This window comes from Panthera uncia (genome assembly GCF_023721935.1).
Source record: "Panthera uncia isolate 11264 chromosome D3 unlocalized genomic scaffold, Puncia_PCG_1.0 HiC_scaffold_8, whole genome shotgun sequence".
Classification (NCBI taxonomy): domain Eukaryota; kingdom Metazoa; phylum Chordata; class Mammalia; order Carnivora; family Felidae; genus Panthera; species Panthera uncia.
In genome coordinates, this window is record NW_026057586.1 from 47,664,698 (window position 1) to 47,690,064 (window position 25,367).

The 25,367-nt window shown below is 47.4% G+C and overlaps 2 protein-coding genes across 4 annotated transcripts in view; one reads left to right on the forward strand and one right to left on the reverse strand.

The window, feature by feature from the left end:
* Positions 1 to 4,644, forward strand: part of NPC1 (NPC intracellular cholesterol transporter 1) — a 53,721-nt gene extending 49,077 nt beyond the window's left edge. Inside the window, exons 21-25 of the mRNA XM_049620348.1 lie at positions 215 to 415; positions 1,382 to 1,613; positions 2,353 to 2,466; positions 3,206 to 3,368; positions 4,023 to 4,644. Of these exons, the coding sequence (XP_049476305.1) occupies positions 215 to 415; positions 1,382 to 1,613; positions 2,353 to 2,466; positions 3,206 to 3,368; positions 4,023 to 4,105 (793 nt within the window). The 3' untranslated portion in view covers positions 4,106 to 4,644. The remainder of the gene's footprint in view (positions 1 to 214; positions 416 to 1,381; positions 1,614 to 2,352; positions 2,467 to 3,205; positions 3,369 to 4,022) is intronic.
* On the reverse strand, positions 4,543 to 24,043 carry RMC1 (regulator of MON1-CCZ1). Of its 3 annotated transcripts, none has more exons than XM_049620349.1 (20): positions 23,831 to 24,032; positions 23,016 to 23,092; positions 20,804 to 20,888; positions 19,327 to 19,383; positions 17,923 to 18,009; positions 15,638 to 15,778; positions 15,206 to 15,309; positions 13,829 to 13,918; positions 13,635 to 13,740; positions 12,293 to 12,404; positions 10,596 to 10,640; positions 10,292 to 10,345; positions 8,771 to 8,899; positions 8,117 to 8,223; positions 6,603 to 6,722; positions 6,226 to 6,303; positions 5,868 to 5,972; positions 5,703 to 5,771; positions 5,392 to 5,617; positions 4,543 to 4,707 (listed from the first exon to the last, which is right to left on the reverse strand). In XM_049620349.1, the coding sequence occupies exons 1-20, from the start codon at positions 23,930 to 23,932 to the stop codon at positions 4,628 to 4,630; spliced, it is 1,974 nt and encodes a 657-aa protein (XP_049476306.1). In that variant the 5' UTR covers positions 23,933 to 24,032; the 3' UTR covers positions 4,543 to 4,627. The 3 variants fall into 3 exon arrangements, with proteins under 3 accessions (XP_049476306.1, XP_049476307.1, XP_049476308.1); XM_049620350.1 differs by lacking the exon at positions 23,831 to 24,032 and adding an exon at positions 23,514 to 23,743; XM_049620351.1 differs by lacking the exon at positions 4,543 to 4,707 and having other exon boundaries at positions 5,530 to 5,617; positions 5,703 to 5,749; positions 23,831 to 24,043.
* Between the last annotated feature and the right edge of the window lie 1,324 nt (positions 24,044 to 25,367).

A 25,367-nucleotide genomic window follows, 5' to 3' on the forward strand; every position in this document is an offset into this window, starting at 1 on the left:
AGAACAACCAAGAGCAGTAAAGAAAAGCCAGTGTGCAAGAGAACAAGCTAAAACCTTCCTCGTTCCCTTTCAAGGGGCCTTCCCGTCCCTGAACTTGACATTTGGCCCGACCTTTGAGCCCAGGGTCAGATGATTTCACTTAGCCTTGAGTGCTCAGGATCTGCAGATCCCGTACAAGGTGTGGCTGTTCTGACGCCACCGAGTCTTCTCTTAGGGGACATGCTGCTTACAGTTCGGCAGTTAACATCCTCGGCAATGACACGGGTGTCGGAGCCACTTACTTCATGACCTACCACACCGTGCTTCAGACGTCTGCTGACTTTACTGACGCCATGAGAAAAGCCAACCTCATCGCCAGTAACATCACCAAAACCATGGGCCTTGAAGGAAGTAATTACCGTGTGTTCCCATACAGGTAGTGTGAATTTTCTAAGTGAGGGTGTCATAGGTTAGAGCCCACACCCTGGGGGCTCCCTTGGTGGGATTTTGATACTTGGCTTTCATTCTGACACCTTCTCCATCATGAACACAAGCACAGTGCATCAAGGGAAGTAGCATCTGGGTGAAGAGGGCCAGGATCTACAGCACCCACCGAGGTCTGCGTGCTGGACATGCAAAGCTCTGTCTCTGGGCTAGAGCTCACACTCTGAAAAAGACATACTCTAAGATGGCACCCGAGCGGGAGGGCACAGTACCTGGGGACCAGACTTCACGGAGAGGGCTGAGCTGCCGTTCCTGGTCACAACTGCTGGGTATTCCCGACTGCTGATTACCTGGGACGGTGCCTTTATGGAGGCTTTTCTTTTTTGTTTGGGTGTTTTCCTTACTAAGAGAGTATGTTAGGAGGTACTGAATTTGGAAAATATGGAAAAGTAGAAGAAACAAGTGATTTTTCCCCGTGCCTCTGATCTCACTTAAAGAGTTCCGACCTGTTCCTGACAGGACAGCCTGTTTTTCCATTGAGGAAGTGCCCAAATAGGATGTCCCAATTACAGAGAAGAGCTGGTTAACTTTTCCCAAAAAGCATTTTCTGCTGAGGCCCTGCATAGACCCTATTTGACTTGAGGGAATTCTCAGGATAGATCAGGACTTGGTTTTTCAAAATACCATGAAATACTCTGTAAATACCTACGAAGCAGAATAGGTTGGGCTTATGGACATATACAGTACACATTTTGGGTCATTATTAGGCCCTTCTTGGGTGTCAGTGGGCAATCAAAAGTTCGCTAGAATTACTGTAGAGGAGTCTCGCACAGACGGGGGCAGTTTATGAACGGGATGTGTCTCAGAGTGGTTTCAGTTTTGCAGTAGTGGCAGCATGAAAGGTAGAGCTTCCAGAACAAGAATGAGCTGTGACAGAACCTGCTTCTCTCTTCTCCAGTGTGTTCTATGTCTTCTACGAACAGTACTTGACCATTATTGATGACACGATCTTTAACCTCGGCGTGTCCCTGGGAGCCATCTTCTTGGTGACCGTGATTCTCCTGGGCTGTGATCTGTGGTCTGCAGTGATCATGTGTATCACCATCGCTATGATCTTGGTCAACATGTTTGGCGTCATGTGGCTGTGGGGCATCAGTCTGAATGCAGTTTCCTTGGTCAACTTGGTTATGGTGAGTCCTGGTCCACTCAGTCCATAACTCCTGTGTCCCTTCTATGAACTAGTTCTTGGGGTAAAAGACCAAGGCCAGTTCCTGTTCTTGGACAAACAGGATGGCTGCTAGATGGAGTGAGGATGTGGGAGGTGCTTAGGACATTGAAAATGGGACTTTGTAGTGTTGCGAGGGTATTTTGCCTTTAATTTCTTACTCTGAAGCGTTTGCAAAAACGCTTATAGCCCGATGACAAGATGTTCACTTTTTATTTAGAAAAACTCCTTCCTGATGGAATTCTTAACAGTACCTTTTGCTTCCCATGCAATTGTCAGGTGCTATTTAATCGTCTTGAAGATGTGAGCATTTGAGAAAGCATTAAAACAAAGTGTGTCTGTACTTAAAATATGAACTGTTTGGGGCGGGGGGAGCAGCAGTGAGGCCTGACTAAAGCAAATCTGGTGATCGCGTGCTGGCTCTCGGAGGGTGGGGGTAACGTGGGTTCAGCAAGTTCCCTTAAAACAGGCAAATTCGCTATAGAAAACTGGAGCTCTGGGTGCTGGGCCTTGAGGGTCTCACGAGTTGCCTGGTACAGCTTCAGTTGGTGTGATAGGAGATTGGTATACACAAAGTTAAAGGGGATGCTTCAGGCTCCTGAGCTACCTGGGATGCCCTGCGAACCGTAGATCGTGGGAGAAGAGGGCCTGCTTTCTTAGGATTTTCAACCACAAAAGGATGTAACGGAAGCACTTTTTTCCAGAGCTGTGGCATTTCCGTGGAGTTCTGCAGCCACATAACGAGAGCATTCACGGTGAGCATGAAGGGCAGCCGCGCACAACGGGCAGAAGAGGCGCTCGCTCACATGGGCAGTTCTGTAAGTAGCCGGGGTAGACATTTCCACATAAAGTGCCCAGCTCATCAACTGAGTGCTTCTCGGCAGCTGTAAAATTCAGTAGGGAGAACAGAATTTGAATCCTTTAAGAACAACCAAGGGTAAGTTTTCGGGCATTTCACGAAATAGCTACATCCTGAAATTCTTTATAACTGTTTCCATTGGCAAATCCTTTGTAGACAGGCAGGAGAAGAACCGAGAAGTTTGATTTGAGGACCGGAAGGAAGGCCTTTCCATGTAAGACACAGGCCAGCCATGTGTTGACAAGTGAGGGAGCTGTCACACTCAGAGCCCACGGTGCAATTTATAGTTCAAGCCCAGAGTCTTCTTAGGTCAGCTCCACAGCCTGCTTTAGCCTATCAGCCAGTTACTTTGCCGGCCTAGAAAATACTGTTACAGAGAACAACTAACACTTTTGTAATAATTTTAGATACTCAATCGCTTTCACCTAAAAAATACAAGGAAATCTGTTTAAAGACAGAACTCAGTGTCTATGCAGCATACACAGATTTTATTTACCCTTACACCTTTTTTTTTTTTTCCAGGCCCATAAGCAGCAAATCAATTTCAGGTATAATGTAATGCTTATTAACTCTGAAGACTGGGGTTCAACCCCCACCCCCATTGCTTTGGGCCTTGCCCATCCAGAAATCAGTGTGTGAGGAAATGTGGAATTAGAGTAGGTTGGTAAGTGCTTTCTAAACCCCATCTCTTCTTTCAGGTGTTCAGTGGAATCACACTAACAAAATTTGGAGGGATTGTGGTATTGGCCTTTGCCAAATCTCAGATTTTCCAGATATTTTACTTCAGGATGTATTTGGCTATGGTCTTACTGGGAGCCACCCACGGCTTGATCTTCCTCCCGGTCTTACTCAGCTACATAGGTAAGTGTTCTTGTTTTTAAATGGGTAGGGGAAGTATGCTACTAAAGGAGAAGAAAGATCTAGAAGCATTCTTTTGTACTAATGGTCATTTAATTGGTACTAAGTGTAAAAAAAAATTCTGAGATGAGAGTCTTGTCTAGGGGCTTCATGGCTGTCCAAACAACTTCACTAGTGAACCACTAACACTTTTCCTTCCTAACAAGTTCCCCTTGTCTGCCGAACAAGGCCCAGAAGTCAGACGGTGAAGGAGCCTGAGTGGTGGCGGTCCAGGGGGTTCCTCCCTGCTATGGAGAGGAGTGGCTGGGCCGCTGGCCACAGCCCAGCGGTGCTGAGAGCACCTTCTGGTCCCTTCCTTCCTGTGCCAGCAAAGTGCTCCCTCTGCTCCTCGGGTCATGTCTTGAGACTACCCTTAAGGTCTCTTTACTTCTGCGGCCACCTCAGCTTCTGTAAATGACCTGTGGTTGAAAGGACAACAGTACTAATTTGCTTGACTTGAGCTTTATAAGAAGTTGAAGCATTGAGATAGGGAACATGAGGAGTTGGGGTTTTTGAATCTCAGAGGGATAGAAAGTTTGTACTATAACAGAACTACCCTGTCGCCTTCCTTTTCTACTGAAGAAATAATCCAGAAGTTTTTTCTTTAATCCCTCACAGGCCCATCAATAAATAAAGCCAAAAGCTTGGCCACTCAAGAGCAATACAAAGGTACAGAGCGAGAACAACTCCTAAATTTCTAGCCCTCTTGCGAGGTTGGGGGACTCTGAACTGTGTCTGTGGGTCGCTCAGCCTACCGCTCACTGGACAGTGGCTGCACCGTCGAGGCCGAGTTGGACACTGGACGGTACCAGACATCAGGCTACTTAACAGCAGCAGCTTCGGCCATAGTGCTTTTAAACTCAGGAATGCAAATGTGACGCGTGAATCGGAAGCATTACGGAATCGGAAGGCAGCCCCGGGACGCTGCGGGGCCTTCCAGTTCTCCGCGAACCAGACCCAACTCTTTGGCAGGTGGAAGGTGACACTAGCATGGCTGAGTGGGATCTGCTCCCTGACACTTTTTAAAGGCCAATCAATGCAATGTTTTTCCTTTTGTTTGGGAGTAAGCCATCACACAGATTCTATACCATATTTTTAGTAACATTTGAGGATGGTGTAGATACACTTTACTATAACATTTTGTAGTTTAAAGAGCTTTATTAATGCAATAAATTAACTTTGTACACATTTTTATATATATATAAAAAAACTAGCAAGTGATATCAGAATGTCGTAGGCCTCATTAGAGCTTGGTCTCCAAAAACCTGCTTGAAAAAAGCAACGTGTTCTTCACAGTGTTCTCCTATAAAAGAAATTCAGATTTAATCAGATGTGGCACAAAAGGGAAAAAAGAATGAAGACTTCACAGCTCATAGATACATATGCTGGGTTTTAACTTATTTTTCTTTCATAAAATACTTTGTTTTCCTAAGCTTTTGAGTTGTCCTTTCGTGCATGGCTGCTGGGCACCTTCACAACCCCAGCAAATCCCCACCTGCTTGGGGAGAAGTAGAGAGGCCAACCTGTCACAGGTAGCACCATCTTGCACCATTCGCTAAGCTACAAAAAGTCTTCAGGCCTGAAATAAAAGGGACGTGTTCCTTCCCATCCTAAAGGAGGGGATGCCTCAGGTTTCGTAAGTCTGCAGAGAAGAGTGAGTAATAAGCCTGAGGCCGTTTAAAACCCTTCGTCGCCCTTTCCTGTTTCGTTCCTGATTCTTCAGAAAGGAGCATTCCCAGACCCCCACGCTCAGGCCTGAGCTGTGCCCAGAACGCGTCCGCTGCAGGTTCCAAAGCCTAATTCAGATTCCACTGGCATTCTGACTTTCCTCTTACCACCGTCATGGGATTTTGTTTGTAAAAAAGCTCACGCAGTTCTCCTTAGGGGAACTTTCCCAAAAGGCTTCTCACCTCCTAGCCTGCCAGCATTCTCTTGCTACCCTGAGTCTGTGTTCGCCCCAGGCCTTTTTACCACTGCCGTGTCCTACCTGGTGTGAAGTTAGGGTTCCCTCGCAAACGCTGGTTTCGCTGTTCAAAAAACCGAAATATAGTATAGAAAAGCATGTTGTCTTCAGTCTGCTTCGCGGCATCTAAAAATTTTCGTGCAGAAATGTTGTCATGGCCGCCGATGCCCCGGATGAATCTTAAGGCAGCTAACACTTGGTGTTTGGAAAGAAGCACTTCTACTATTTCGTCGTTTGCTGTCGAGAGGCGCTGGAAGGGGAGAGAAGTCCAGGTAAGCAGCGGCAACAGGAAGAGACGTGAATGCAGTTTAAACCGGGGACGTAGCAAGAGTTACCTTCAACATATCCAGAGACAGCTGATGAGCCGGCGGGTAAAAACTTTCTAGGGACAAGAGCAGACAAGCCTGAAAGACATGTTTTCACACCAGCTTCAGCATAAGATGTCAGACGGTTAAATCTGAAGTTTTTAATCCCAGAAGTAAAAGCCTGGGGCCACATACCAGAGGCTTGGAGTCACTGAGGACGTGGTACTGTAGGAACTGGTGCAGCATGTAAAAGAGGTTGTGCTGGACGAGCGTCTTGATGACAAGTTCGTGTAAGTAGTGCTGAGGACAAAAACAGGAGAAGACTTTCCCGGTCACCCAACTACAACATGCGTGAGGCCAGGTGTGTCTAGGATGGAGCTATTCTAAGTGACGGGTTAAGGTTTCTGTCACCTGTGCGTTGACAGGATGCTCGATTAAACACTAATCATCCCGCCTGAGCCCGACACGGTGACGTCGGGAGAGTCACTCAGAATTCGGTCTGGTACGCAGACCCCGCTCCTCTAAGTTGGGACCACAAATGGTTGGAAAGTACCTGTACTGTGATCTGAAACTGGTTAAGGGAGCGAATATACTCCATCAGCACGGCTATCACAAATTTATGAGGCATCTCCTACAGAAGAAAAGAAGAGTAGTCTCAAAACCGGACGCTCGCAAGGAGGCCGCCTGCAGCTCGTCTACCCGCCCGCTCTGTTTCCGTGCGCCTCTGGCCCAGTGCTGTTCATGGGTTCTGCACAGATCCCTCCAGAGCCTCCCCCCGTCGACGGTCACGTTTTGGCCTAGTAGACGCCAAACTATTAGCACTGGGTCTTCACCCAAGCGAACTCCGGTTCTTTAAATCACATCAGGAGTTCTACGGCTTTCCTCAGTTCCCTGCAGATAAGATCTCTGGCTGGAGGCTCCGTCACCCACCTTCTTCTCCGTGAAGACCGACAGCACGTGGGTGTACATGTCAGACTGATCGACCACAGCCTGGGTCCGCACCGGCCTCTTGAGAAGCGGGCTGCACCGGCTCGGCCCTGCTTCTACTGCCTAGACAACACATTGCAAACGGGACTCTCGTCAGCTTCTAGGGACTCCCAGAAGACTGAATTCCTAAGATACGAGCAGAGGATGGCACTTATTACGTGGACAAAACCATTTTTCCTGTGCGGGCTGGGGCTGGGTTTAGAAGTCAGAGTTGGTCATCTTGAAAATATGCCAACGTTCACACGTGGAGCTAAAAAAGCAGAAGTCCGCTTCTGCTTGAGACACATTTTTCTCACCTCTTAAAATCCCTCATTTTCTTAATCACGGACTTTCTCGTATTTGTTATCTAATAAAAATGGAATGGTGAACTGGTCACACAGTAAGGGAATACCGCTTGTAAGGCTGGATGTGTGCGTTTCCGAGTGGTCAACAAGGCCACCCAAACATTGCTGACTTCTGCAAGAAGACGGACGACTTGCCCGAACTCTCTAGAGCAGCTCGCCCCAGGGCTGACGGTGCAGCTGTGGTAGGGGCTGGGGAAGCTCCACCATTGCCAGGGAGGAGGGGGGAACCACGCTCTGACCGGCATGCATTTAAAAAGACTCAGAGCCAGAGCAGCGAGGCACAGAAACCCATCTGGGGTCAGACCTACGGATTGCCACAGCCCAGTACACTAGCAGCAAGGCCGAGGAGGCTCTGCAAGAACCCAGCCCCCCTCGCGTGTCTCACAGGACAGGGACAGGTGCACTCCAAGGTCACTCGGCCTTCAGTAGCCTGCGTCAGTTCTCTTACCCCCGAGGAGCTAAAGGGGAGTGCAGTTCTGGGTTCCTCGTTACTGCCTAAAACCACTTCTGTTTTAAGCCTCAGGACTAATCAGGTCCTTGAAGTGAAATACGTCCTTCCGCTCATCCTAACGGTATAGCAGAACCTGGCTACAGGCCACGTCAATGGTTTCTAGCTGTTCACGACAAACACGTGAACCCACTCTGTGGAAGCACGGTGCTAATACGTCATCACTATCCTGACAGGACGCTGACCGAATGCCAGCATAAGTGTTAATTTTATAGCTGTTACAGCCTAAAAGGAAAGAAAGAAGATGCGGCAAAAGGATTATACGCCTAATTTGTTCAGTCCAGGCTCTGACCGGGCAGAAGTATGTATAAAGTAAGGCAAAGCCGAAACTGCTTTTCTTATCCACAAAACAGATAAGACCAAGGATCTACCTGTAAGATTCAACACAAGTTAAAAACAAGCGAAGGCATTAAGTGACACGCAGCCTCAAGCTAAGGGGAGGCACAAACTCTGAATCTGTGACCCCCAACACAGCCACCTTGCCACCTGGCACGCACACCCCAGTGGTGTTATCCCACCAGAACCTCGCATTATAGTTGGTTAGGAAATACACTGGGCGGTGGGGGTGGAGAAGAGCCCTTTGTCCCAGCACACACACAGCTTACCGTTGTGTAACTCTGCTCGGCGTCCAGGTACTTCTTGTACTCGTGATTGAGTTTGTCAAAAACCGTGGCAATCACAGGTAAGGTTGCTCTGTCTGACTCGCTCAACACTGGGAAGAATGTTCAGACAGGTCAAGTGACTTTACATCCACTTCAGAATTCAGACAATTGTTAGCACAGAAGGAACTAACCTCAAAGGGTTACCAGGTAAACATACCTTCAAGGAGCATTCAGAGAAAGGGTATCATTTGGAGATTGGAAATCATTCACCAGCCCTTCCTGGTTACTAGGAAAAGGAGCTACATACAGAAGCTTTCAGCAGAAAGTGCTCAAAGTAGACACATACGCAGTGAGTGACTTGGATTCTGGGAACTGTTTTAAGGCTGGAGATGCTAGCTCATTACCGTCAAGTGCGCCACAGTTAGCTTTGCTTTTGCTGGAACCATCCAATTTAGCTTTTCTACCCAAGTCACTAAGTCATTTTTCTGTTTCCTGGTCTTTCCTTCCAGGGGGTTAAATAATTCATTCTTCAAGTGAAGAATGAGGTTACACACTATGGACAAAGCAGACAAATGTGGCCCAGCTCCCAATAAAGGGTGTGGGCAGCCCAAGCCGAGTACTGGAATCAGTCCGATGGGGAAGGACTCGTCCACTTACTCTGCGAACAGACAGACAGGATGACCATCTTGCACTCCTTTCTCTGGAGGAGAAAGTCCATCAGTCTTCCTTTATCTGGCAAGAGGTTTACGATAGGCTGAAGCTTTACTTGGAGGTTCCAGAGGTAACCTGGATTGAGGAGGCAGCAAATTTCATACTGGACGCAAACGAGAACAAAAGCCCAAAAGATGGTTCCCCTAAAACATTCATTTGGGGGGCGCGGGAGGGGGCCGTCCCCTCCCAACAGCAAAGCACTGTTGCTACCCTCTTCTTACTAACCCAAGCGCAGTCCAGGGAATGCAGGACACACCTGACGACAGAAGGGACGCCCAGCCAAACGACCACCGCCCGCTTGACGGTTCCCTCCAACAAGGTCACCCTCTCCAATCAGAGGGACATCAATGGTGTAGCTCCCGAAATAAGTGCGGGTGACAAGTCTTCGATCAACTCAGAGCATTTCTGTCCCCACACCCAGCCCCCTTTTAACCTTGAAGGTAGAAAAGGATGTCAACGTGCGGTATTTACTTTGGTCCTATACTTTGGTTTCTCCCGCACTGGCTCTTCAAGTCAAAAGGTAACTCCCGAGGCTCCCAAGGGAAGTTCATAATTCATGCATTCACCAATCCATGAACTTCCTGAACACCCACACTGCCAGGTAGACAGGTAGTGCCTTCCTCAATTGGGGTTCCACAAGAGAATTCAACACTGCATTAAAGATGACCTGAGTGGTCCCTTTCTCAATTCTCCTGCAGCTGGTCCAGAGCCAGCACCGTTCCAGATGGAGAAGGGAGAGGGGAATTCTACATGCAGTGGAAACCTCGAAAATTCTCGCGAATCCCAGTGGGTAAGACAGAAGACACAAGATGACTGAAGACAAATGTGGAAAGTACTCCCAACAGGAAGATACAGGTGCTAGGGGGTTACCAGGAAGAGAGAGCTAGCATCTTGAAGGAGCTTGCCCAGCACAGTGGGAAGCAGGAGCGCACTTCTATGCAAACGGAACAGAAAAGGGCAAAGACACACGTGGGTAGGACGGGGGGTGATAAGGACAGGGCAGGGAGGGCCTTGTACACCGTGCTGTGGAGTCTGGCTTTTCAGAACGGACAGACCTAAATGGGCTAGAAGCAGGGGAATAGCCATTCTTAGTTGTTTATTATAAAACTAATATAAGCAGGGCACCTGGGGGCTCAGTTAAGTGCCCGACTCTTGATTTCAGCTCAGGTCATGATCTCAGTCTGTGGGATCGAGCCCCATATTGGGCTCTGCACTGACAGCATGGAGCCTTCTTGGGAATCTCTACCCCTCTCTCTCTCAGAATAAACATTTAAAAAATAATAGTATATGCTCAGGATAAAACAGAACAGTAGAGAACAGAGTATAAAGTGAAAAATGTTCCCATTCCTAAGACTGAAGGAAGAGGTCATTTGTCAGATTCACCTTGAACCTGTTACTGGCTACAAGTGTCATCCAAAACCAACAAGTAACTATTTTCTAACGTGATGACTGTCCCCTCTGACCCACCTTGGCTTGCACTGATGATGATGTCAGGCTGAAAGACAATCCAGGATGAAGAATCTGCATGTTATAGGAAATGGTAAACCAGGATAAAAACCAAAGACAAACCCAGTTCTGATTAGCACTCGCCCGCCCCCTATTTGCAGAGGCTACTCAGGCCCAGGTGGTGAGGAAAGCACCCCCAGGGGGGCTCCCAAGACATTATTCAGGTTATTCACAGCTGCCAGGCAGGACTGTTCTCACACACCAAGACAAAGAGGGGTACTATCTTCCCTTATGTGCCCAACAGTAAGGCCTTTGTAAAGGATACAGAGTTTGCACGGGATGGGAGACTGGCTGGTCACAGGAGCAGGACCTGCAAATGGAAAAAACAAGTGTGCAACGACAATGCCACCAGGAAATACTGTCCACACCAGTGCTCAGAGGGTGAAATGCAGTACTTTTAAAGCCTTCAGTAAATGGTGATTCGACTACAGTTGAATAAGGAAGGAGTGAACTGTCTTGTACCACTGATACCATATACAAGGAGGAAGGGGGAAGTTGAGAACAATCCGTGAAAATGGCCTCCCAAGAAGGGGAAAGTACGACAGACTCAGAGTTGTTCATTCTTCTGTAATAACCGAAGAGGACTCGTCTTCATTTACACAGTAAATCACCAAGTCCTGGATGGTTCAAAATCACATCCCCAGGCCAGTCACTGAGAAGATTTCAAATAACAGTGCTTTGTGCTTTGTCTAAATAATTAGCTCAATTCCCCATCGCACAGGGTAGGTCCAGGCACAGAGATCTCCTCTAGGAAACAGACCCCAAACACCTCACAGGACAGGGACTCTTAATTCCCAGTGGCACTGCCCGTGCATCCATGGTAAGCCTGAGAAGTGCAGCCCTGCAAATTAAACATCGTTCCCAGTTCTGCTCCGATTACCCAGGGACAATCAGAAGACAGGTTTTATTTTTTTTAATTTTTTTTTTTTTTCAACGTTTTTTTTTTTTTATTTATTTTTGGGACAGAGAGAGACAGAGCATGAACGGGGGAGGGGCAGAGAGAGAGAGGGAGACACAGAATCGGAAACAGGCTCCAGGCTCCGAGCCGTCAGCCCAGAGCCTGACGCGGGGCTCGAACTCACGGACCGCGAGATCGTGACCCGGCTAAAGTCGGACGCTTAACCGACTGCGCCACCCAGGCGCCCCAGAAGACAGGTTTTAATCAGCTGGTTGGAAAACGTGGTCATTTTGGACAGCCCACTCAAAAGAGGGAAGGGCCCAGACAAGCTAAGGCAAAGAACACCTGAATCTAGAACCTGAGAAGTTCTTGCACGTGGGCCTCAACTCTGGCTGCCAATCACATGGACTTGACCGCTCTCAGGTGACAGCGGGTGCCCCTGTAAAGCCCCCGGGGTGATTCTGATGTGCAGTCAGCTTGAAAACGAACAGCTGAACAGACCAACAGCAGAAGGGGGAATGAGAGCAGCTACCAAGCGCGTCCCCACGACACACCCTGCAGCAGAACGGGGCGGGGCGGGCAAGATACAGAGCCGCTACAAGCCTGCATGGGGCTTACAACCTAGGGGGTTAAACATGACGAAAAGCCTTTAGCTGTGAAAAATGCTTTACCAACCCATGCTCTGGAGGCCAGAGATTCAATGGACTTTTGAATTCTTATTAATCATTGCCCAGGCTATGATTTTGATCACACCTGGCATTTGTTTTGTTATAACTGGCCAATTTGAACCTGACTGCCTTCTAACTGGTCCCAAACAACCAGAACGGAGCTGAAGGTTAACGTCTAGATTTGGCTTTCCACCAGTTCACCAGCGGTTACCTTCAGGCCACGTAAGCAGGAGACACAAGACAATCATTTGACACAACCTACTCTTTTAATGCTCACATTATTAGCCCTGGAAAAGGAAGATGCTGGAAGGAACACAAAGCCCCCCCAAAAGCACAGGGGCCTGGGAACCCCTGTGTGTACCCCTCATTCCATCCACTACGCGGAGGTCCCCTTACCTGCCACAGGGATCTGATAGGGCTGAATCGAGCGTGCCGGAAGCACCGGATGATGGAAGGTGACGGTGCCATCAAACTCTCCCCTTAACTTGATGTCAAATATCACCGATGTCTGAAGTGGAAAAAAGTAAGACTCTGATGCCGAAACAAGCCATGACTTGGCCTGTCCCTTCTGTTCTCTCAGATCCCTCCATTCCCGTCAGCTTACAGAGTCTGCATGCCCTGCGCTGCACCCCCGCAGGCTGGTTCTACGCGGGGAGGAGTCTGCTGTGATATCACGACTCTGTTACACTGTCCCCCACACTCACGCACACCCCTGGCGTTTATGACAGGCTGCCCTTGAAGAGCTCCAAGTGATTTCAGCAGATCTTTTTCACTTCGACTAGAAATACCTTCATTAGTCAAGATAAGGGTATTGCCACCCTGCGGGAGGCACGGGACACAAGGAGCTTGTCTGTGACCAGATACCCAGCTAACCATGTAGGAAAAAAAAGCAGGACCCGTTCTAGTCTTTCTCTTGGGCCACAAAGCCTCAAAATCATCACCTAGCATTATCTGTACTCACAAAGGAAATACAAAGCTTGTGTGCTCATGCAACTGTGCTTCTGCAGTAAATTCCCAGCTTGGCTGAGCCAACCAAATAATTGTTCCAGAGTCAAATACCCTCATGTGCTACTTTCTGGAATAGTTTTTTGTTTTGTTTTTTTTTTTTTAATTTTCTTTTTAACGTTTATTTATTTTTGAGACAGAGAGAGACAGAGCATGAACGGGGGAGGGTCAGAGAGAGGGAGACACAGAATCTGAAACAGGCTCCGGGCTCTGAGCTGTCAGCACAGAGCCCGACGCGGGGCTCGAACTCACGGACTGCGAGATCATGACCTGAGCCAAAGTCGGCCGCTTAACCGACTGAGCCACCCAGGCACCCCTGGAATAGTTTTTAATTAACTGTAATCAATAGACAGGGAATCACTGTTTTTTTCTCAACCATCTAGAATACCAAACTCATTTGCATCTGGAAGACCAAAGCTTTAGCATGGAAAGTACTTTCTAGTCTCTGTTCTGCATGTTTTGTCAATTTTCATAACTTTTTTTTTTAATGTTAATTTATTTTTGAAAGAGCACGCACAGGGCAGGGGCAGAGAGAGAGAGAGAGAGAGGCAAAAGATCAGAAGCAGACTGTGTGCTGACAGCGGTGAGCCCGATGTAGGGGCTCGAACTCACGAACATGAGATCATGACCTGAGCTGAAGTCGGCCACTCAACAGACTGAGCCCCCCGGGCGCCCTAATTTTCCTAACTCTTAAGCCACACTGACAGACCAGACACCCACACATAACCCCTACCTCTGTATCCTGATGATGAACGACCACCAGGTTATCCACCACGTTTAGGGCAAACTTCCCCGTCCGATTTAACTTTAATATGTGCATCTTTTTACAGGCACCTTCTCTGTAGGATAACAGAAAGGTCAAAACATAGATCGACAAGCTTTAGTTCATATTTTAAAATTGGAGGAGGAGGACAGCATTAAATATACCGTGGTAGATGATATAGGACTACCTCCGCTCCTGTACTATTGGAGGTCCGAGAATGATGCCTCAAGAAGAGAACGTAAAGCTGTCCGTATCTGGAGAACAAAGAGACAGACTTCACACAGGACATCTGAAACTCCTCTATTCTGAATGCTGAATTATGAGGCCATAAGAGTTAAGTACATTATGACATATTCCCTAACAGAATATTTCACAGCCAACAAAAATATTTACAAAGTGCAGCTAAAAAAAAAAAAAAAAAAAAAAAAAAACCCAAGGCCATTATATAAAAGTGAAAACGGGGATGCAAAACTAAATACAGCTCCATCACAGTACTTTAAAAGGAAGACAAACTTCTGCACAATGTCCAAAACTACTGGAAAGAAACACATGTTGTTAACAGCTATCCTTGAGTAATAAACCGAATCCACTTTCTTTTTCTGGAACTTTCTGTATCTTCCAAGTTCTACATAATGAGTACATTCCTTGATAACAGGAAAATATAATCACTCTTCATTTATAAGTCTCATGGAAGAAATGCTCCTGTGACCAGTTCCTGCATGCACATTGCTATTCCAGTGGCTGACACTGTCCTTGGTCTGCCACAGGGATGAGACCAGAGGGAAGGGAGTGGGTCTCTGCCGCCACTGGGTGAGGACTGCCCTCACTGTATCTGTTCTCTAACCTGGGATGCCACAGTAGATGGCCTTTAAAAAAAAAAAAAAAAAAAAAAAAAAGGCATTCTAACTCCCAAAGAACGTTAAAGTTCAAAACCACTGTTTTAGGCCATAGAAGAATCCAAGAAGTAATTTAGGAGCAAAATTTGGACATTTTTGAATTGGGTTATAGGTACATAAGGTATTCTTTGCATCGGTTTCTATTATGGTGTGTTTAAAACTTCCATAATGAAGCTTAGAAATTGAGATACTCTGCATTTACAAGCGAGGATACCTTCCTACATAAGTAATTTAGTTCCGTGTTTGTTAGATAAACTATGTTCTTTAAAGCCAGCAGGATATGTTTTAGCTAAAAATAAATAAATAAAAGTCCTAGATAACCTTCAACTACTCACAGAATAAAAAAAAAATTATAGAACTAAGATACCTAAACAACAAACTGGTCCAATGTTCTCATTTTATCAGACCAGAATGGTGGAAAAAAACTTCCCTCAGATCACAAAGCTAGAAGAATCAGAAAAGAATGCCAAGCTGACGAGCAGTTTTCTCCATTCATAAAATCTAGACACTGAACGGGAAAGCGGGAGTCTTTATCATGTGCTCCGAGGGCACCTGTCGAAAGTGCTGTGCTTTTATGATGCACTTCTGCTACTTCTATTACCAAAAGCAATGTCAGGAAGGAATTCTCTCAAAAGACAGACATACATGGTCGCCATCGCGATGTCTCTCTCGGAAAGGCTCAGTTTAGTTGACTTGGGTGCAGCTGGTAATTCAATCTCAAACTTGGGCAGCTTTGACATAGTGCCAGCCTGTTGGGGTGATACAAGTTTTAGGAAAAGCTGGTTAAACCTCTTTGATGCTTTAGCATTCCCTACGTAAAACCACGGAGGACAGGCACACACTCTGTCTCTCCATCCTTTCCGAAGTCCCACTAAGTCCTTTACTCCCCGGAGTCTGTCCCCACAGAACGAGTCATTCCTGGCCGTGACAGGATGGTACAGTGTGCCCTCTAGTGGTCAGAAGTGGTGAGGTTATTGGAGAAACTTGCCCCTTTGAAGTCCGGGACACCTTAGTATATTAGAGGAACAGGATGGAGGGGGGAAAGGGAATTTTTCCTAAAGACAGGCTCACTCTTACCCGAAAATAAAAGGGCTGCAGCACATTTCCAAGGACTGTGGTAGACAGCAGAATCACAGCACCCTCAGGGCAGTACATGTACCAATTCACGTTGATATTCTGGCTCTTCAGGAGTTTGAGATTTCGTTTTTCCGGTAACACCTGAAGCAAAGTTCGAGAAACAGAATCTTTATTTTAAAATCAGCAAAATGGAAGACGACTGATGGTAAATTAAGAAAACAAGAAAAATCTGGGAAAAACCACTAAGTAAAATTGCACAGGTTTTTGTTTGCTGCAGCTACTGCTCCCCACGCTCAGTGCTTTACCAATCTTGGCTCATTTATTCACAGCACGACCCTGAGAGGCGGGCAGCATGGATACCCGACCAAGGAGAAAATACGGCTCAGACACCGCTATGCAGTCACAGCCCAGGCAGGCCAGTTCCCCGCAAGAGCCTGCACACTCTCCAGGCATCATCCACCCAAGAGTCCAGACTACATACTCCCTCCTCCAACCTGTGGAAGCAAACGCACACCCCACCCCCCGCCCTCAACGATCCCATGCACTGAATCACTCACACCCAGCCTGTAGCACCTGCCTTCCACCTGGCTCTGTCTTGACTCCAGGTAGCACTGAGTCTGGGAGCAGCTCCCTTTTGCTAACAATCGTGTTCGTGAGACTCTGCATGCAAACCTAGTATTTTACGGTTGAGGCAGGTCTTAAATATACTCTAAATATTCAAATAAATTAAGGAACACTGTATAGAGCCCCGAGACATGAATGCTCCTAGAACACTGTGTTCCAGAACCGATGTGGAAGTCATGGTGGAGAGGCATGGGTTTCTTGACAATTCAGATATGAAACGGATATGCTAGAGTCCTCTTTCTTTTTAACTTATTTCTTGAAGATCTGAAGACCATCTAGATGACATGAATGTACACTTTTCCACTACAGAGAGCAGAAAAGTATATGATTGCCACAAGGAACCCTTCAAGAAAGCAGGTGATCCTATCCACGCTACCATATACACAAAACTCTTCTTCTATGTGTACGAGATTTGTGCAGTTTATTTTCTTTCTGGTGGTCATTACAAAGGTTTTGAGGACGGCCCCATGGCAAAGCACTAACATCTCACATTTTGCTTAACGGGTGTATTTTCTCCATCTGTACATTCTAACTTATACTGCTTTCATCAGGTCAAACAAAATTGAACCCGAGAATATCTGAACACTTTCTAGATTAGCTCCACTGAAAGATTCAGAAGCATGCTCAACAGGTCGGGCAGCTGGAACATATTACAAGACAAGGCAGGTACCAAGTCAAGTCAACAGAGCAAAAGGGCAGCCTGTGCAACGGGAAGTATTTGCAAACCATCTCACCTGAGAAAGGGCTAATACCCAGACTGTATGTCTATGGACTCATCATATGCAGTTCTGGCAAAAATGTGGAAAACAGATATCCCTATACCGGAAGTCACAGAGCAAACTTCTGGACAAAATTTAGCAATATCTGTTCAGCTTTTCGGATGTTCATATCTGTGCCGTAATTCCCCTTCCAAGAACTGCCTCACCCAAGAACATAAAGAAATGTCTGCAAGCATGTTCACTGCAGAATTGTTTACAATCACAGAAAAATGAAAACAAGCCAGAGGTTCATCAACAGGCAATTAATTAAACCTCAGTGCACCCACACAACAGAACACTACTCAGAATAAAATATGGACAAATGTTCAAGCCCCACTGCCATGAAAAAAAAGCCAGCCACAACTTCATATACAACATTCCCATTTTTATAAAAAAATGAAGTTTGGGGGCGCCTGGGTGGCGCAGTCGGTTAAGCGTCCGACTTCAGCCAGGTCACGATCTCGCGGTCCGTGAGTTCGAGCCCCGCGTCAGGCTCTGGGCTGATGGCTCGGAGCCTGGAGCCTGCTTCCGATTCTGTGTCTCCCTCTCTCTCTGTCCCTCCCCCGTTCATGCTCTGTCTCTCTCTGTCCTAAAAATAAATTAAAAAAAAAAAAAAAAAAAAAAATGAAGTTTGCATGTGTGTAGGAAAACAAAGAAAAACGTACTATTCATACTAGTTATTTCTAGGGATTATGGGGGGACTTTTACCTTCCAGATAGCCTGGTAATGTTTAAACATTTTATAAAAAACATGCATTTCTTGTAATTAGAAATAAAGAACAAAAACCCAAACAAAAACCTAAAGTTCAGAATCTCAAAATGTCTATTCAGTAGTGAATTCAGAAGGCTGCCACACGGCCATCACAGACCGTTGTCCAGCAAACAGAAGTGATCAACATAATACCTGGTAAAATTCAATTCCTTGATCTGTTATGAAGACAATTTCAGTAGAACTGGTCCAACAGAATCCAAGTATGTTGGCATTCTTGGTCTGAAAAGGATTACAAAAAATTTTTTTAATTAATTAGTTTTTGTACAACTCTTCAAAAGCTTAAAATACTCTACTTCTCACACTCTTTAATAAAAGTTACCCCGATTTGATTACTAAGAAATCAAACTTTCTTTTCAATACAACATTCCCAGATTTCCACCTGGGATGCCTCACTAAAGCACCTGACTCTTAATTCCTTCTCAAGAACAGAGGGAAAAGCCTGAATTTTGCAGAAAGGTAACTGACCAGCACACACAGATATCAACTTCTTCCTTAAGGAAAATCAAAGGGCAGGTGACTTTCTCTTACCTGTATTCTAAAAACATGCATTATAAAAGTAGAAAAGCTTAGAAGGTTCTCAGTGAGTGTGGACCAAGATGGGGTTGGGACCCTGAGCCCACCCCTTCGCCTCCCCTGCTGCACAGCAGCGCCCCAAACCTGAGGCCGCACAGGGCTAGGACAGGGGCTCTGCGGCGCACAGATCCAGAGGTCTGTGAGGGACTCGGTTCGTGGGCCGAAGGGCCTCTCCTTGTCGCAGAGCCCACCCTAAACTCCATTTAGCAAAACCACTGTGAAGCTGCTAAAAGCCATACCCAGCCACTAGCACCTTCCGCTACCTTCCAGAGTGTCACATTGCTGCTTTGAGCTGAGCCCCACCGCCTCGCCTCGTTTATGCTACCCAGCAAATCTAATTAAAACCGATTAGAATCTACACTTGGGGAAAGAAAGTGGAAGGACACAAGGACAACAAATCAAGGAAACATCATCAGGAGAGGGGAAAACACTCCTCTTCCTAAAACCTCCTACAAGGCCGCTATGAAAGGAATCCAGGGTCTGACCCCCCCGCACAGCCAGCACAGCCGGGCGATTAACGTCCTGTCACCCATTTAATCCTCCCGATTTCATCTTATAAAAGAAGAAACAGGCTTTTAAAACTGGGATGACTGGGTGGCTCAGTGGGTTAAGCATCCCACTCTTGATTTCGGCTCAGGTCACGAGCTTAACGGTTCTCAAGATCCAGCCCCAAGTCAGGCTCTGTGCTGACAGTGTGGAACCTGCTTGAGATGCTCGCTCTCCCTCTCTGCCCCTCCATGCCCGCGTGCTCTCTCTCTCAAAATAAATAAACATAAAAAAAACAACAACAAAAAAACAACTTTTAAAACTGTCCAAGTCACAGAGCCAACGTGCAACAGGAGTCAGCATAAGGCACAGCCTGCCTCCCAGGGTGTGCTGGCAATTCCCAGGGCACACTGCCCCTCCCCCACGTCACCCACACAGTGAGATGGCCAGCAGCCGGGAAAGGATCTGGGCTCATACCTTGCACTCTTGAGTGTATTCCAGCTGAGAACTATCCGGGATAAAATTAGAGAAATCCTGAAGAGTAAAAAAACCACAAGGAGAAATTGGGATCAAGCAGCATACTGCCAACAGACACTGGCATACCACCAGACAGACAAAAGACAAATTTAAAAAGTGATCGGAAAAAAAACCGGATAGAAGGCAGGAAAACTAAAAAAAACAATTTGGACAATCTGTCCCCTTCCAATGCAATTTAAAAAAAAAGTTAATCCAATTATCCAGTTAGTTTAGAAACTGATACCGAAAACCAATGGCCTCCAGAGAAATGTGTTGCTGCCTCTTAGAAGAGGCTTTCCAACAATTTTAGCAATTAATACTGACAGGGGGAAATCAGATTCTGCCTGTTTCCAAAAGGTTTTGCTCTACTTTACAAATGGTGACGGTGAATACTTAGGAAAGTGAAAATGCTTAGGAAAGTGAAAATGCCAAACGGGTGCTCCAACTTTGAATGTCTGTTCCTAGGGGATCAAGCATTCAAAGATGCAAGCAGTGAGTAAATGGAGTTACTCCATTAAAGCTAATTCACAAAGTTGCCAAAAATACAACTCACATGATCTATTCCGCTACCAATCAATCCAAGGTTGCCTGAGGTTCCAAATTACTTTAAAACATTTTTAAGTCAAAAATGACAAACTAAGGTCACAAATATTTATCCCTTGAAATGTCTCTCTCATCTTCAAGAATTCCCAAGGCTCGGGGTGCCTGGGTGGCTCAGTTAAGCATCTGACTTTGGCTCAGGTGATGATCTCACAGTTTGTGGGTTCAAGCCCCACATCGGGCTCTGTGCTGACAGCTCGGAGCCTGGAGCCTGGAGCCTGCTTCGGATTCTGTGTCTCCCTCTCTCTCTGCCCCTCCCCTGCTCACACCCTGTCTCTCAAAAATGAATAAACATTAAAAAAAAATTTAAAAAAAGAATTCCCAAGGCTCAAATATAGTACAACAGAACTATAACTTTCAGGACATTAAAATAATAAATGCTTCCTTTAGCTGTTTTTTTGTAATGCATTCTCTTCTAAGTGTACTTCTAATGTCCTTTCCTTTACTCTGTAAAGATATGTCCTGGGGCACCTGGCTGGCTCAGTCAGTAGAACATGTAACTCTTGATCTTGGGGTTGTGGGTTCGAGCCCCACATTGGATGTAGAGATTACTTAAATAAAACTTTAAAAAAATAAACAGGGGCACCTGGGTGGCTCAGTCGGTTAAGCACTGACTTCGGCTCAGGTCATGATCTCCTGGTACATGAGTTCGAGCCCAAATTGGGCTCTGTGCCGACAGCTCGGAGCCTGGAGCCTGGAGCCTGCTTCGGATTCTGTGTCTCCCCGCCCCTCTCTGCTCCTACACCGCTCGGGCTCTCTCTCTCTCTCTCTCTCTCAAAAATACAATAAACATTTAAAAATTTTTTTTAATAAATAAATAAATAAAGGCATGTCTTACCACAGTTTTTGAGGTCCTCTGAACAGCCAATATCTTATTTTCTAAGGAAAACTTAATGCATTTCACTTCTCCTTTGTCTTCCATTCTTTAAGAAAAAAAGGGGGTGAGTTAAAAAGTTAAGAACTGAATTCTAGCATCTATCAATTTGTGAGAAAAGGCAAGTTAAATACTCAGAAAGCAGCAGATCTTAGTTGGAAATTATGTTTCTGACACTATCAGGACTTCTTTTCAAACAACAAAATCCAACCGGCAGCAAGTTGCCAGTGAAATTTACACTGTGGTTAACAAGTGACTGAAGAATGGAGAACAGATGCACTTTCCCCTGAGAGTCACTTTGGACATAAATAAGCAAAACCCACCCAGCAACCTTCTTCACCAACCACCACCTTCCCCCGCCCACCATGCTCTCACAGCCAAGCTTACACTTTCCCATTTACTTCCCAACTCCCAGCATCTTACGGGGCCTCAAACAGATGTTTACAAGAGGAAGTCAAGGGATGAATTACAGAGCCGCACAAGCAAACTTAAAGACTGTGGTGATGGTTAACATGTCAAAACTCATCAACTGTATACATTAAATATATGCAGTTAATTATACCACCAGACAACTGTTAAAAATACACAAAATTGCTAAAATGTTTGCCATCAAAACTTAAAATTTAAAAGAGGATAAATTCAGTATCTTCCTCCTCAAACCCTACCAAGCCCCCAAATCTGGATCAGCGGCTCACTGTTACTTTCCACACCCAAATGATCACCAAGACTTACCCAAGACCTTCCCAAGCACCTCCCAAGTGCCTATGTGACAGTCTACTCGGCCTTGGGTCTGGTCTTGGGTATGCCCGGTTCAGACTACTGCAGTCGACGCTCAGTGGTACCCCTGACTTTGACACGCTCCCAGGTAATCCAAGGTCAATGCTGTGAACAGCGTGATCTTTCCGAACGCTGATAAGATCGTGCCATGCCCCCATCTTACAATTTCCAATAAGAAAAAGCCCTAATTCCATAGCAGAATACATAAGGTTCAAGCTGACTCCTGCCAGGGGCCAAACCACCCCCACCTCTGCTTCCCTGCGAGGACACCTGATCTCAGTTACACAGACCTGGAATTCCCCAAACACCCTGCCTGCTAAGCTTTGCACTCTGGCGTTCTTCGCCATCTGAAAGGCCATCTCTCTTCCCCACTCAGATTCATTCCATTCAAGCTTTAAAGTTTAGCTCAAAGACTCCCTCCTCTCTGAGGCCTTCCCCGTCCGAGGCAGTGGCCTTCCTCAGCCTACCCCAAGATAAATGTCTCCTCTCTCGTGTGCCCCAATTCTGAACACAGTGCTATTACGGCACTTTCTCACAATCGACATAATGCGTCTACACGCTTGTCTCCCACACTACATATATGAGCTCTCCAAAAGGGCGCCAGGCTAATTCAAAACCTTCACATGCCTGGCGCCTAGCACAGGGCGGGGGGGCTGCAATCGGTGTGTGCCAAACAAATGATGATTCATTTCCACTTCAAAAACTCGTTCTTATTAACACAGACCACCTGCAAAAAATTTAAGTCCCCACTGAATCGAGGGCCCACACTACACTTTCCCTTCCTGTAATCACAGGAACGAAGACCAGATAACTTATCAACCAAATCAAGGCACTTCAGAAAGTGAAAGGAAGTGCTATTTGCAATTATACTGGTTCAACCTGCATACACTGGGACATCCAGTCACCGTTGGTGGAAGCTGGGATTTTCTTAATTATACAGGAAACACTAACCTAGGAACTTCCGCCACCTACCATATACTCTGGAAAGAGTGGGGCCACAGGCAAATGAAGGCCGTCCTCCGCCAAGACACCGGAAATGGACACATCAATAAACTGCCTTGTTAATTTCAAGTAGGAGGAAGTAGGTACCCTATGTTGGAGCATTTGATTCCCAAGTCAAGAGACAACTACTCTACACATTTCGCTCTGACATGAAGTACTGATGTGTGCCACGGAGACTGCTCGCAGGTGTCTGCTTGGCAGGTGTCTGCTTCCCTCTCCCTAGAGGCAGGGATGTGCATGCGCACAGACTTCAGAACTTTTAGGGAAGACAAAGGACAAACTTTTAAAACCACCTTCTGAAGACGAAACAGAAAAAAAACAAAAACAAAAACAAAACAAACAAAAAACCATCATTTTATTTACACGTGAAAGTTATTCTGTAAATGTCAATAGTTACCTAAATGAGATGGGATTCCTATCATCTGGGCCTTTAACTACCACCCCAGTAGCTCCACCAGATCGAACTGCAAAAACCTAGGAGGCAAAAGAAGCAACGTTAATGGCCTGAACTTTGAAAGACTTTAGACACAGACACCAGCCTAACAAGTGATTATTTCCACCACACCCCACTCTTGGTTCAGCTCAACTAAGGTGGCACATATTCATCTACAGATACCTGGTGTTCACAAGAATTTTAAGGGGCAAGGGAGTAGCGGAGACCAAAAAGGTTAAACCATTGTGAGTGCCACCCACTGTGCAAAACCGGGCCTGGGTCGCCAAGGCTACAAATTTTAATCCGGTTCAGCAAAGGCGCCACTGATACACTTAAGCACACCCTATTACTCCTCACACTGCTTCCCCCACCCTCCGTTTCCAAAATTCCAAGAATAAAGCCAATCTCAACGCCTAAATCCGTGAGTGCAAGAGTAACTAATGACAAACACAACAAAGGCACCGAGAAAGGGCTGGCGAGCTAACGGCCGACCACACCGGCCAAAGGGCGCTGCAGGGTCGGTGGCGCAGGTTCGGGGTCGACCCAGCTGTCACTTTGGAGGAGACAGGCCCCGCCGCGGTGGCGCCTGGTCCCTCGGCCCACCCAACAGCACGGGGCTGGTGCCAGTCCCGCGCCGGGACCGGAGGGGAGGCCCCAGGCCTGGTCCCCCAGCACCCGGCCTGGGCGCGCGCGCGCGCAGGACGCCGCTGGGGGCGCGGGGGATGGCGGGCAGGGTGCGCCCGGCAGCGCGGGGAAGGAGGGCGCGGGCCGGCCCGGACCTGCTTGTTGGCCTCATCGAAGAAGACGCAGTTGACCGGGTTCGCCTTCTCGAAGTGCACCGGCCGGTCGCACAGCTCCAGATAGTAGTCCTCCTGGCCCATAGCGGGCGCCGCGGCGGCGGCGGCGGGGGGTCCGGGGGAGGCCGCCAGCGTGGGGCGCGGCGAGTCAGGCCGGGAGGCGGCGGCGGCGGCGATCCGAGTGGGCGCGGAGGCCGCTTCCTGGTGCCACGCCCCCACCCCGTCCGGCACGTGACCCGCCGCCCTCAGCGCTTAAATGGGCGACTGCTGACCGGCTGCGGTGGGGCCTAGCGACCGCGACCGCGCCCCGCACAAGAGGCTCCTCCCCTTTCCTGGGGGGCGGAGTCCCAGCGCGGCTCGCGGGACGGGGACGTGACCCGGAAGCCGCGCAGAGGCGACGGCGGTAGTCCGCGCGGCTGCTCCCGCAGGCGCCGCCGCTCCCGCCTGCGCCCACTGTGGCGTGTTCTGTTCCGGGAGGCTTGCGCACGGCCGGGTACCCTCCTGGGACAGGGCTGCCCCTGGTTTAGGGAAGGCTTACCCTCTCTCGGAAGGGTTTATTGAGCCTGCCTCTGGGAACTTAATAAGCGAGAGGAGTGCTGTGGCCAGCGCCTGGATGCTGTGAGCATGTAACAGGAAAACCTAGTTTAGATTGCAGTCAGAAAGCCTTTTTTGTATGGCTTTGACATTTAAGGAGGGTTGGGGGAACGCCTCATTCAAGACACAGACAAGAGGGAGGAAAGGCGGGATCACGGATGATCGCTAGGTGGCCATGTCAACAACCGATGGCTCTGGGCACCATTCTCTAAGATACAGAGACTTGGGAAGTTTGGCAGGGAAGTGGTGAGGATCAAGAGTTGGACATGTGAATCCGAGGAGAAATGACATCTATACAGATGGATATGTGGGTCTGAAGCTCACCAGGAGTGACAAGGCTGGAGATAGTAATTGGGGCTTATTGGAATACAGATGGTATTTGAAGCCACAGAATTGGGCGGGGTTGGTCACATAGAGGCATAAGGTGAATAAAGCAACGGGAAACCCATCTGTAGAATCCAAGAAGAGGAATCAGTACAGGACAACAAGCAGAGCCTGCCAGAGAAATATGCAGAAAACTAGGGGCCCCGTTTGCCTCTGGGGCTGAGTGAAGAACTGTTTCAGGAGGTAGGGTGGGGTCCACTTTGACAAAGGCTGCTGAGAAGCCAGAGAGGGCGCTGAAAAGTGTCCCACTTTTACCCCAGGGAAGACACTGATACTTCCATGGGACGTATCGCTGCAGAGACTGGGAGGCAGCAGGTTGGAAGTGGGAATGGGAAGTGAGGATGAGGTGATAGCCGGCAAACCCACCTTAACGGATCTGGAGAAGCTTGTCTCTGAGAGGAGTGGAGGAATGGGGATGGAGGTGGCCCAGGGTGGGAGGATGTAGGCATGAGTTAGGTTTTTCAAATGAAAGCAGCAGCAAGGCTGTGCATACTTTGCCTAAGAACCTTGCAAGTCTCTTGTGGAGCCCAGGAATCTGCAG

Bases quoted from the DNA above. Each gene is read 5' to 3' on its own strand.
- RMC1 (XM_049620349.1), bottom strand. From the start codon at position 23,932: ATGGGCCAGGAGGACTACTATCTGGAGCTGTGCGACCGGCCGGTGCAC. The intron at 13,741-13,828 runs GTATATTTAATG...GTTATCCTACAG, and splicing joins GTCCTATATCATCTACCACG to AGAAGGTGCCTGTAAAAAGA. The intron at 10,346-10,595 runs GTATCCTTTACA...TATAACATGCAG, and splicing joins TCCCATCCCGTGCAAACTCT to ATTCTTCATCCTGGATTGTC.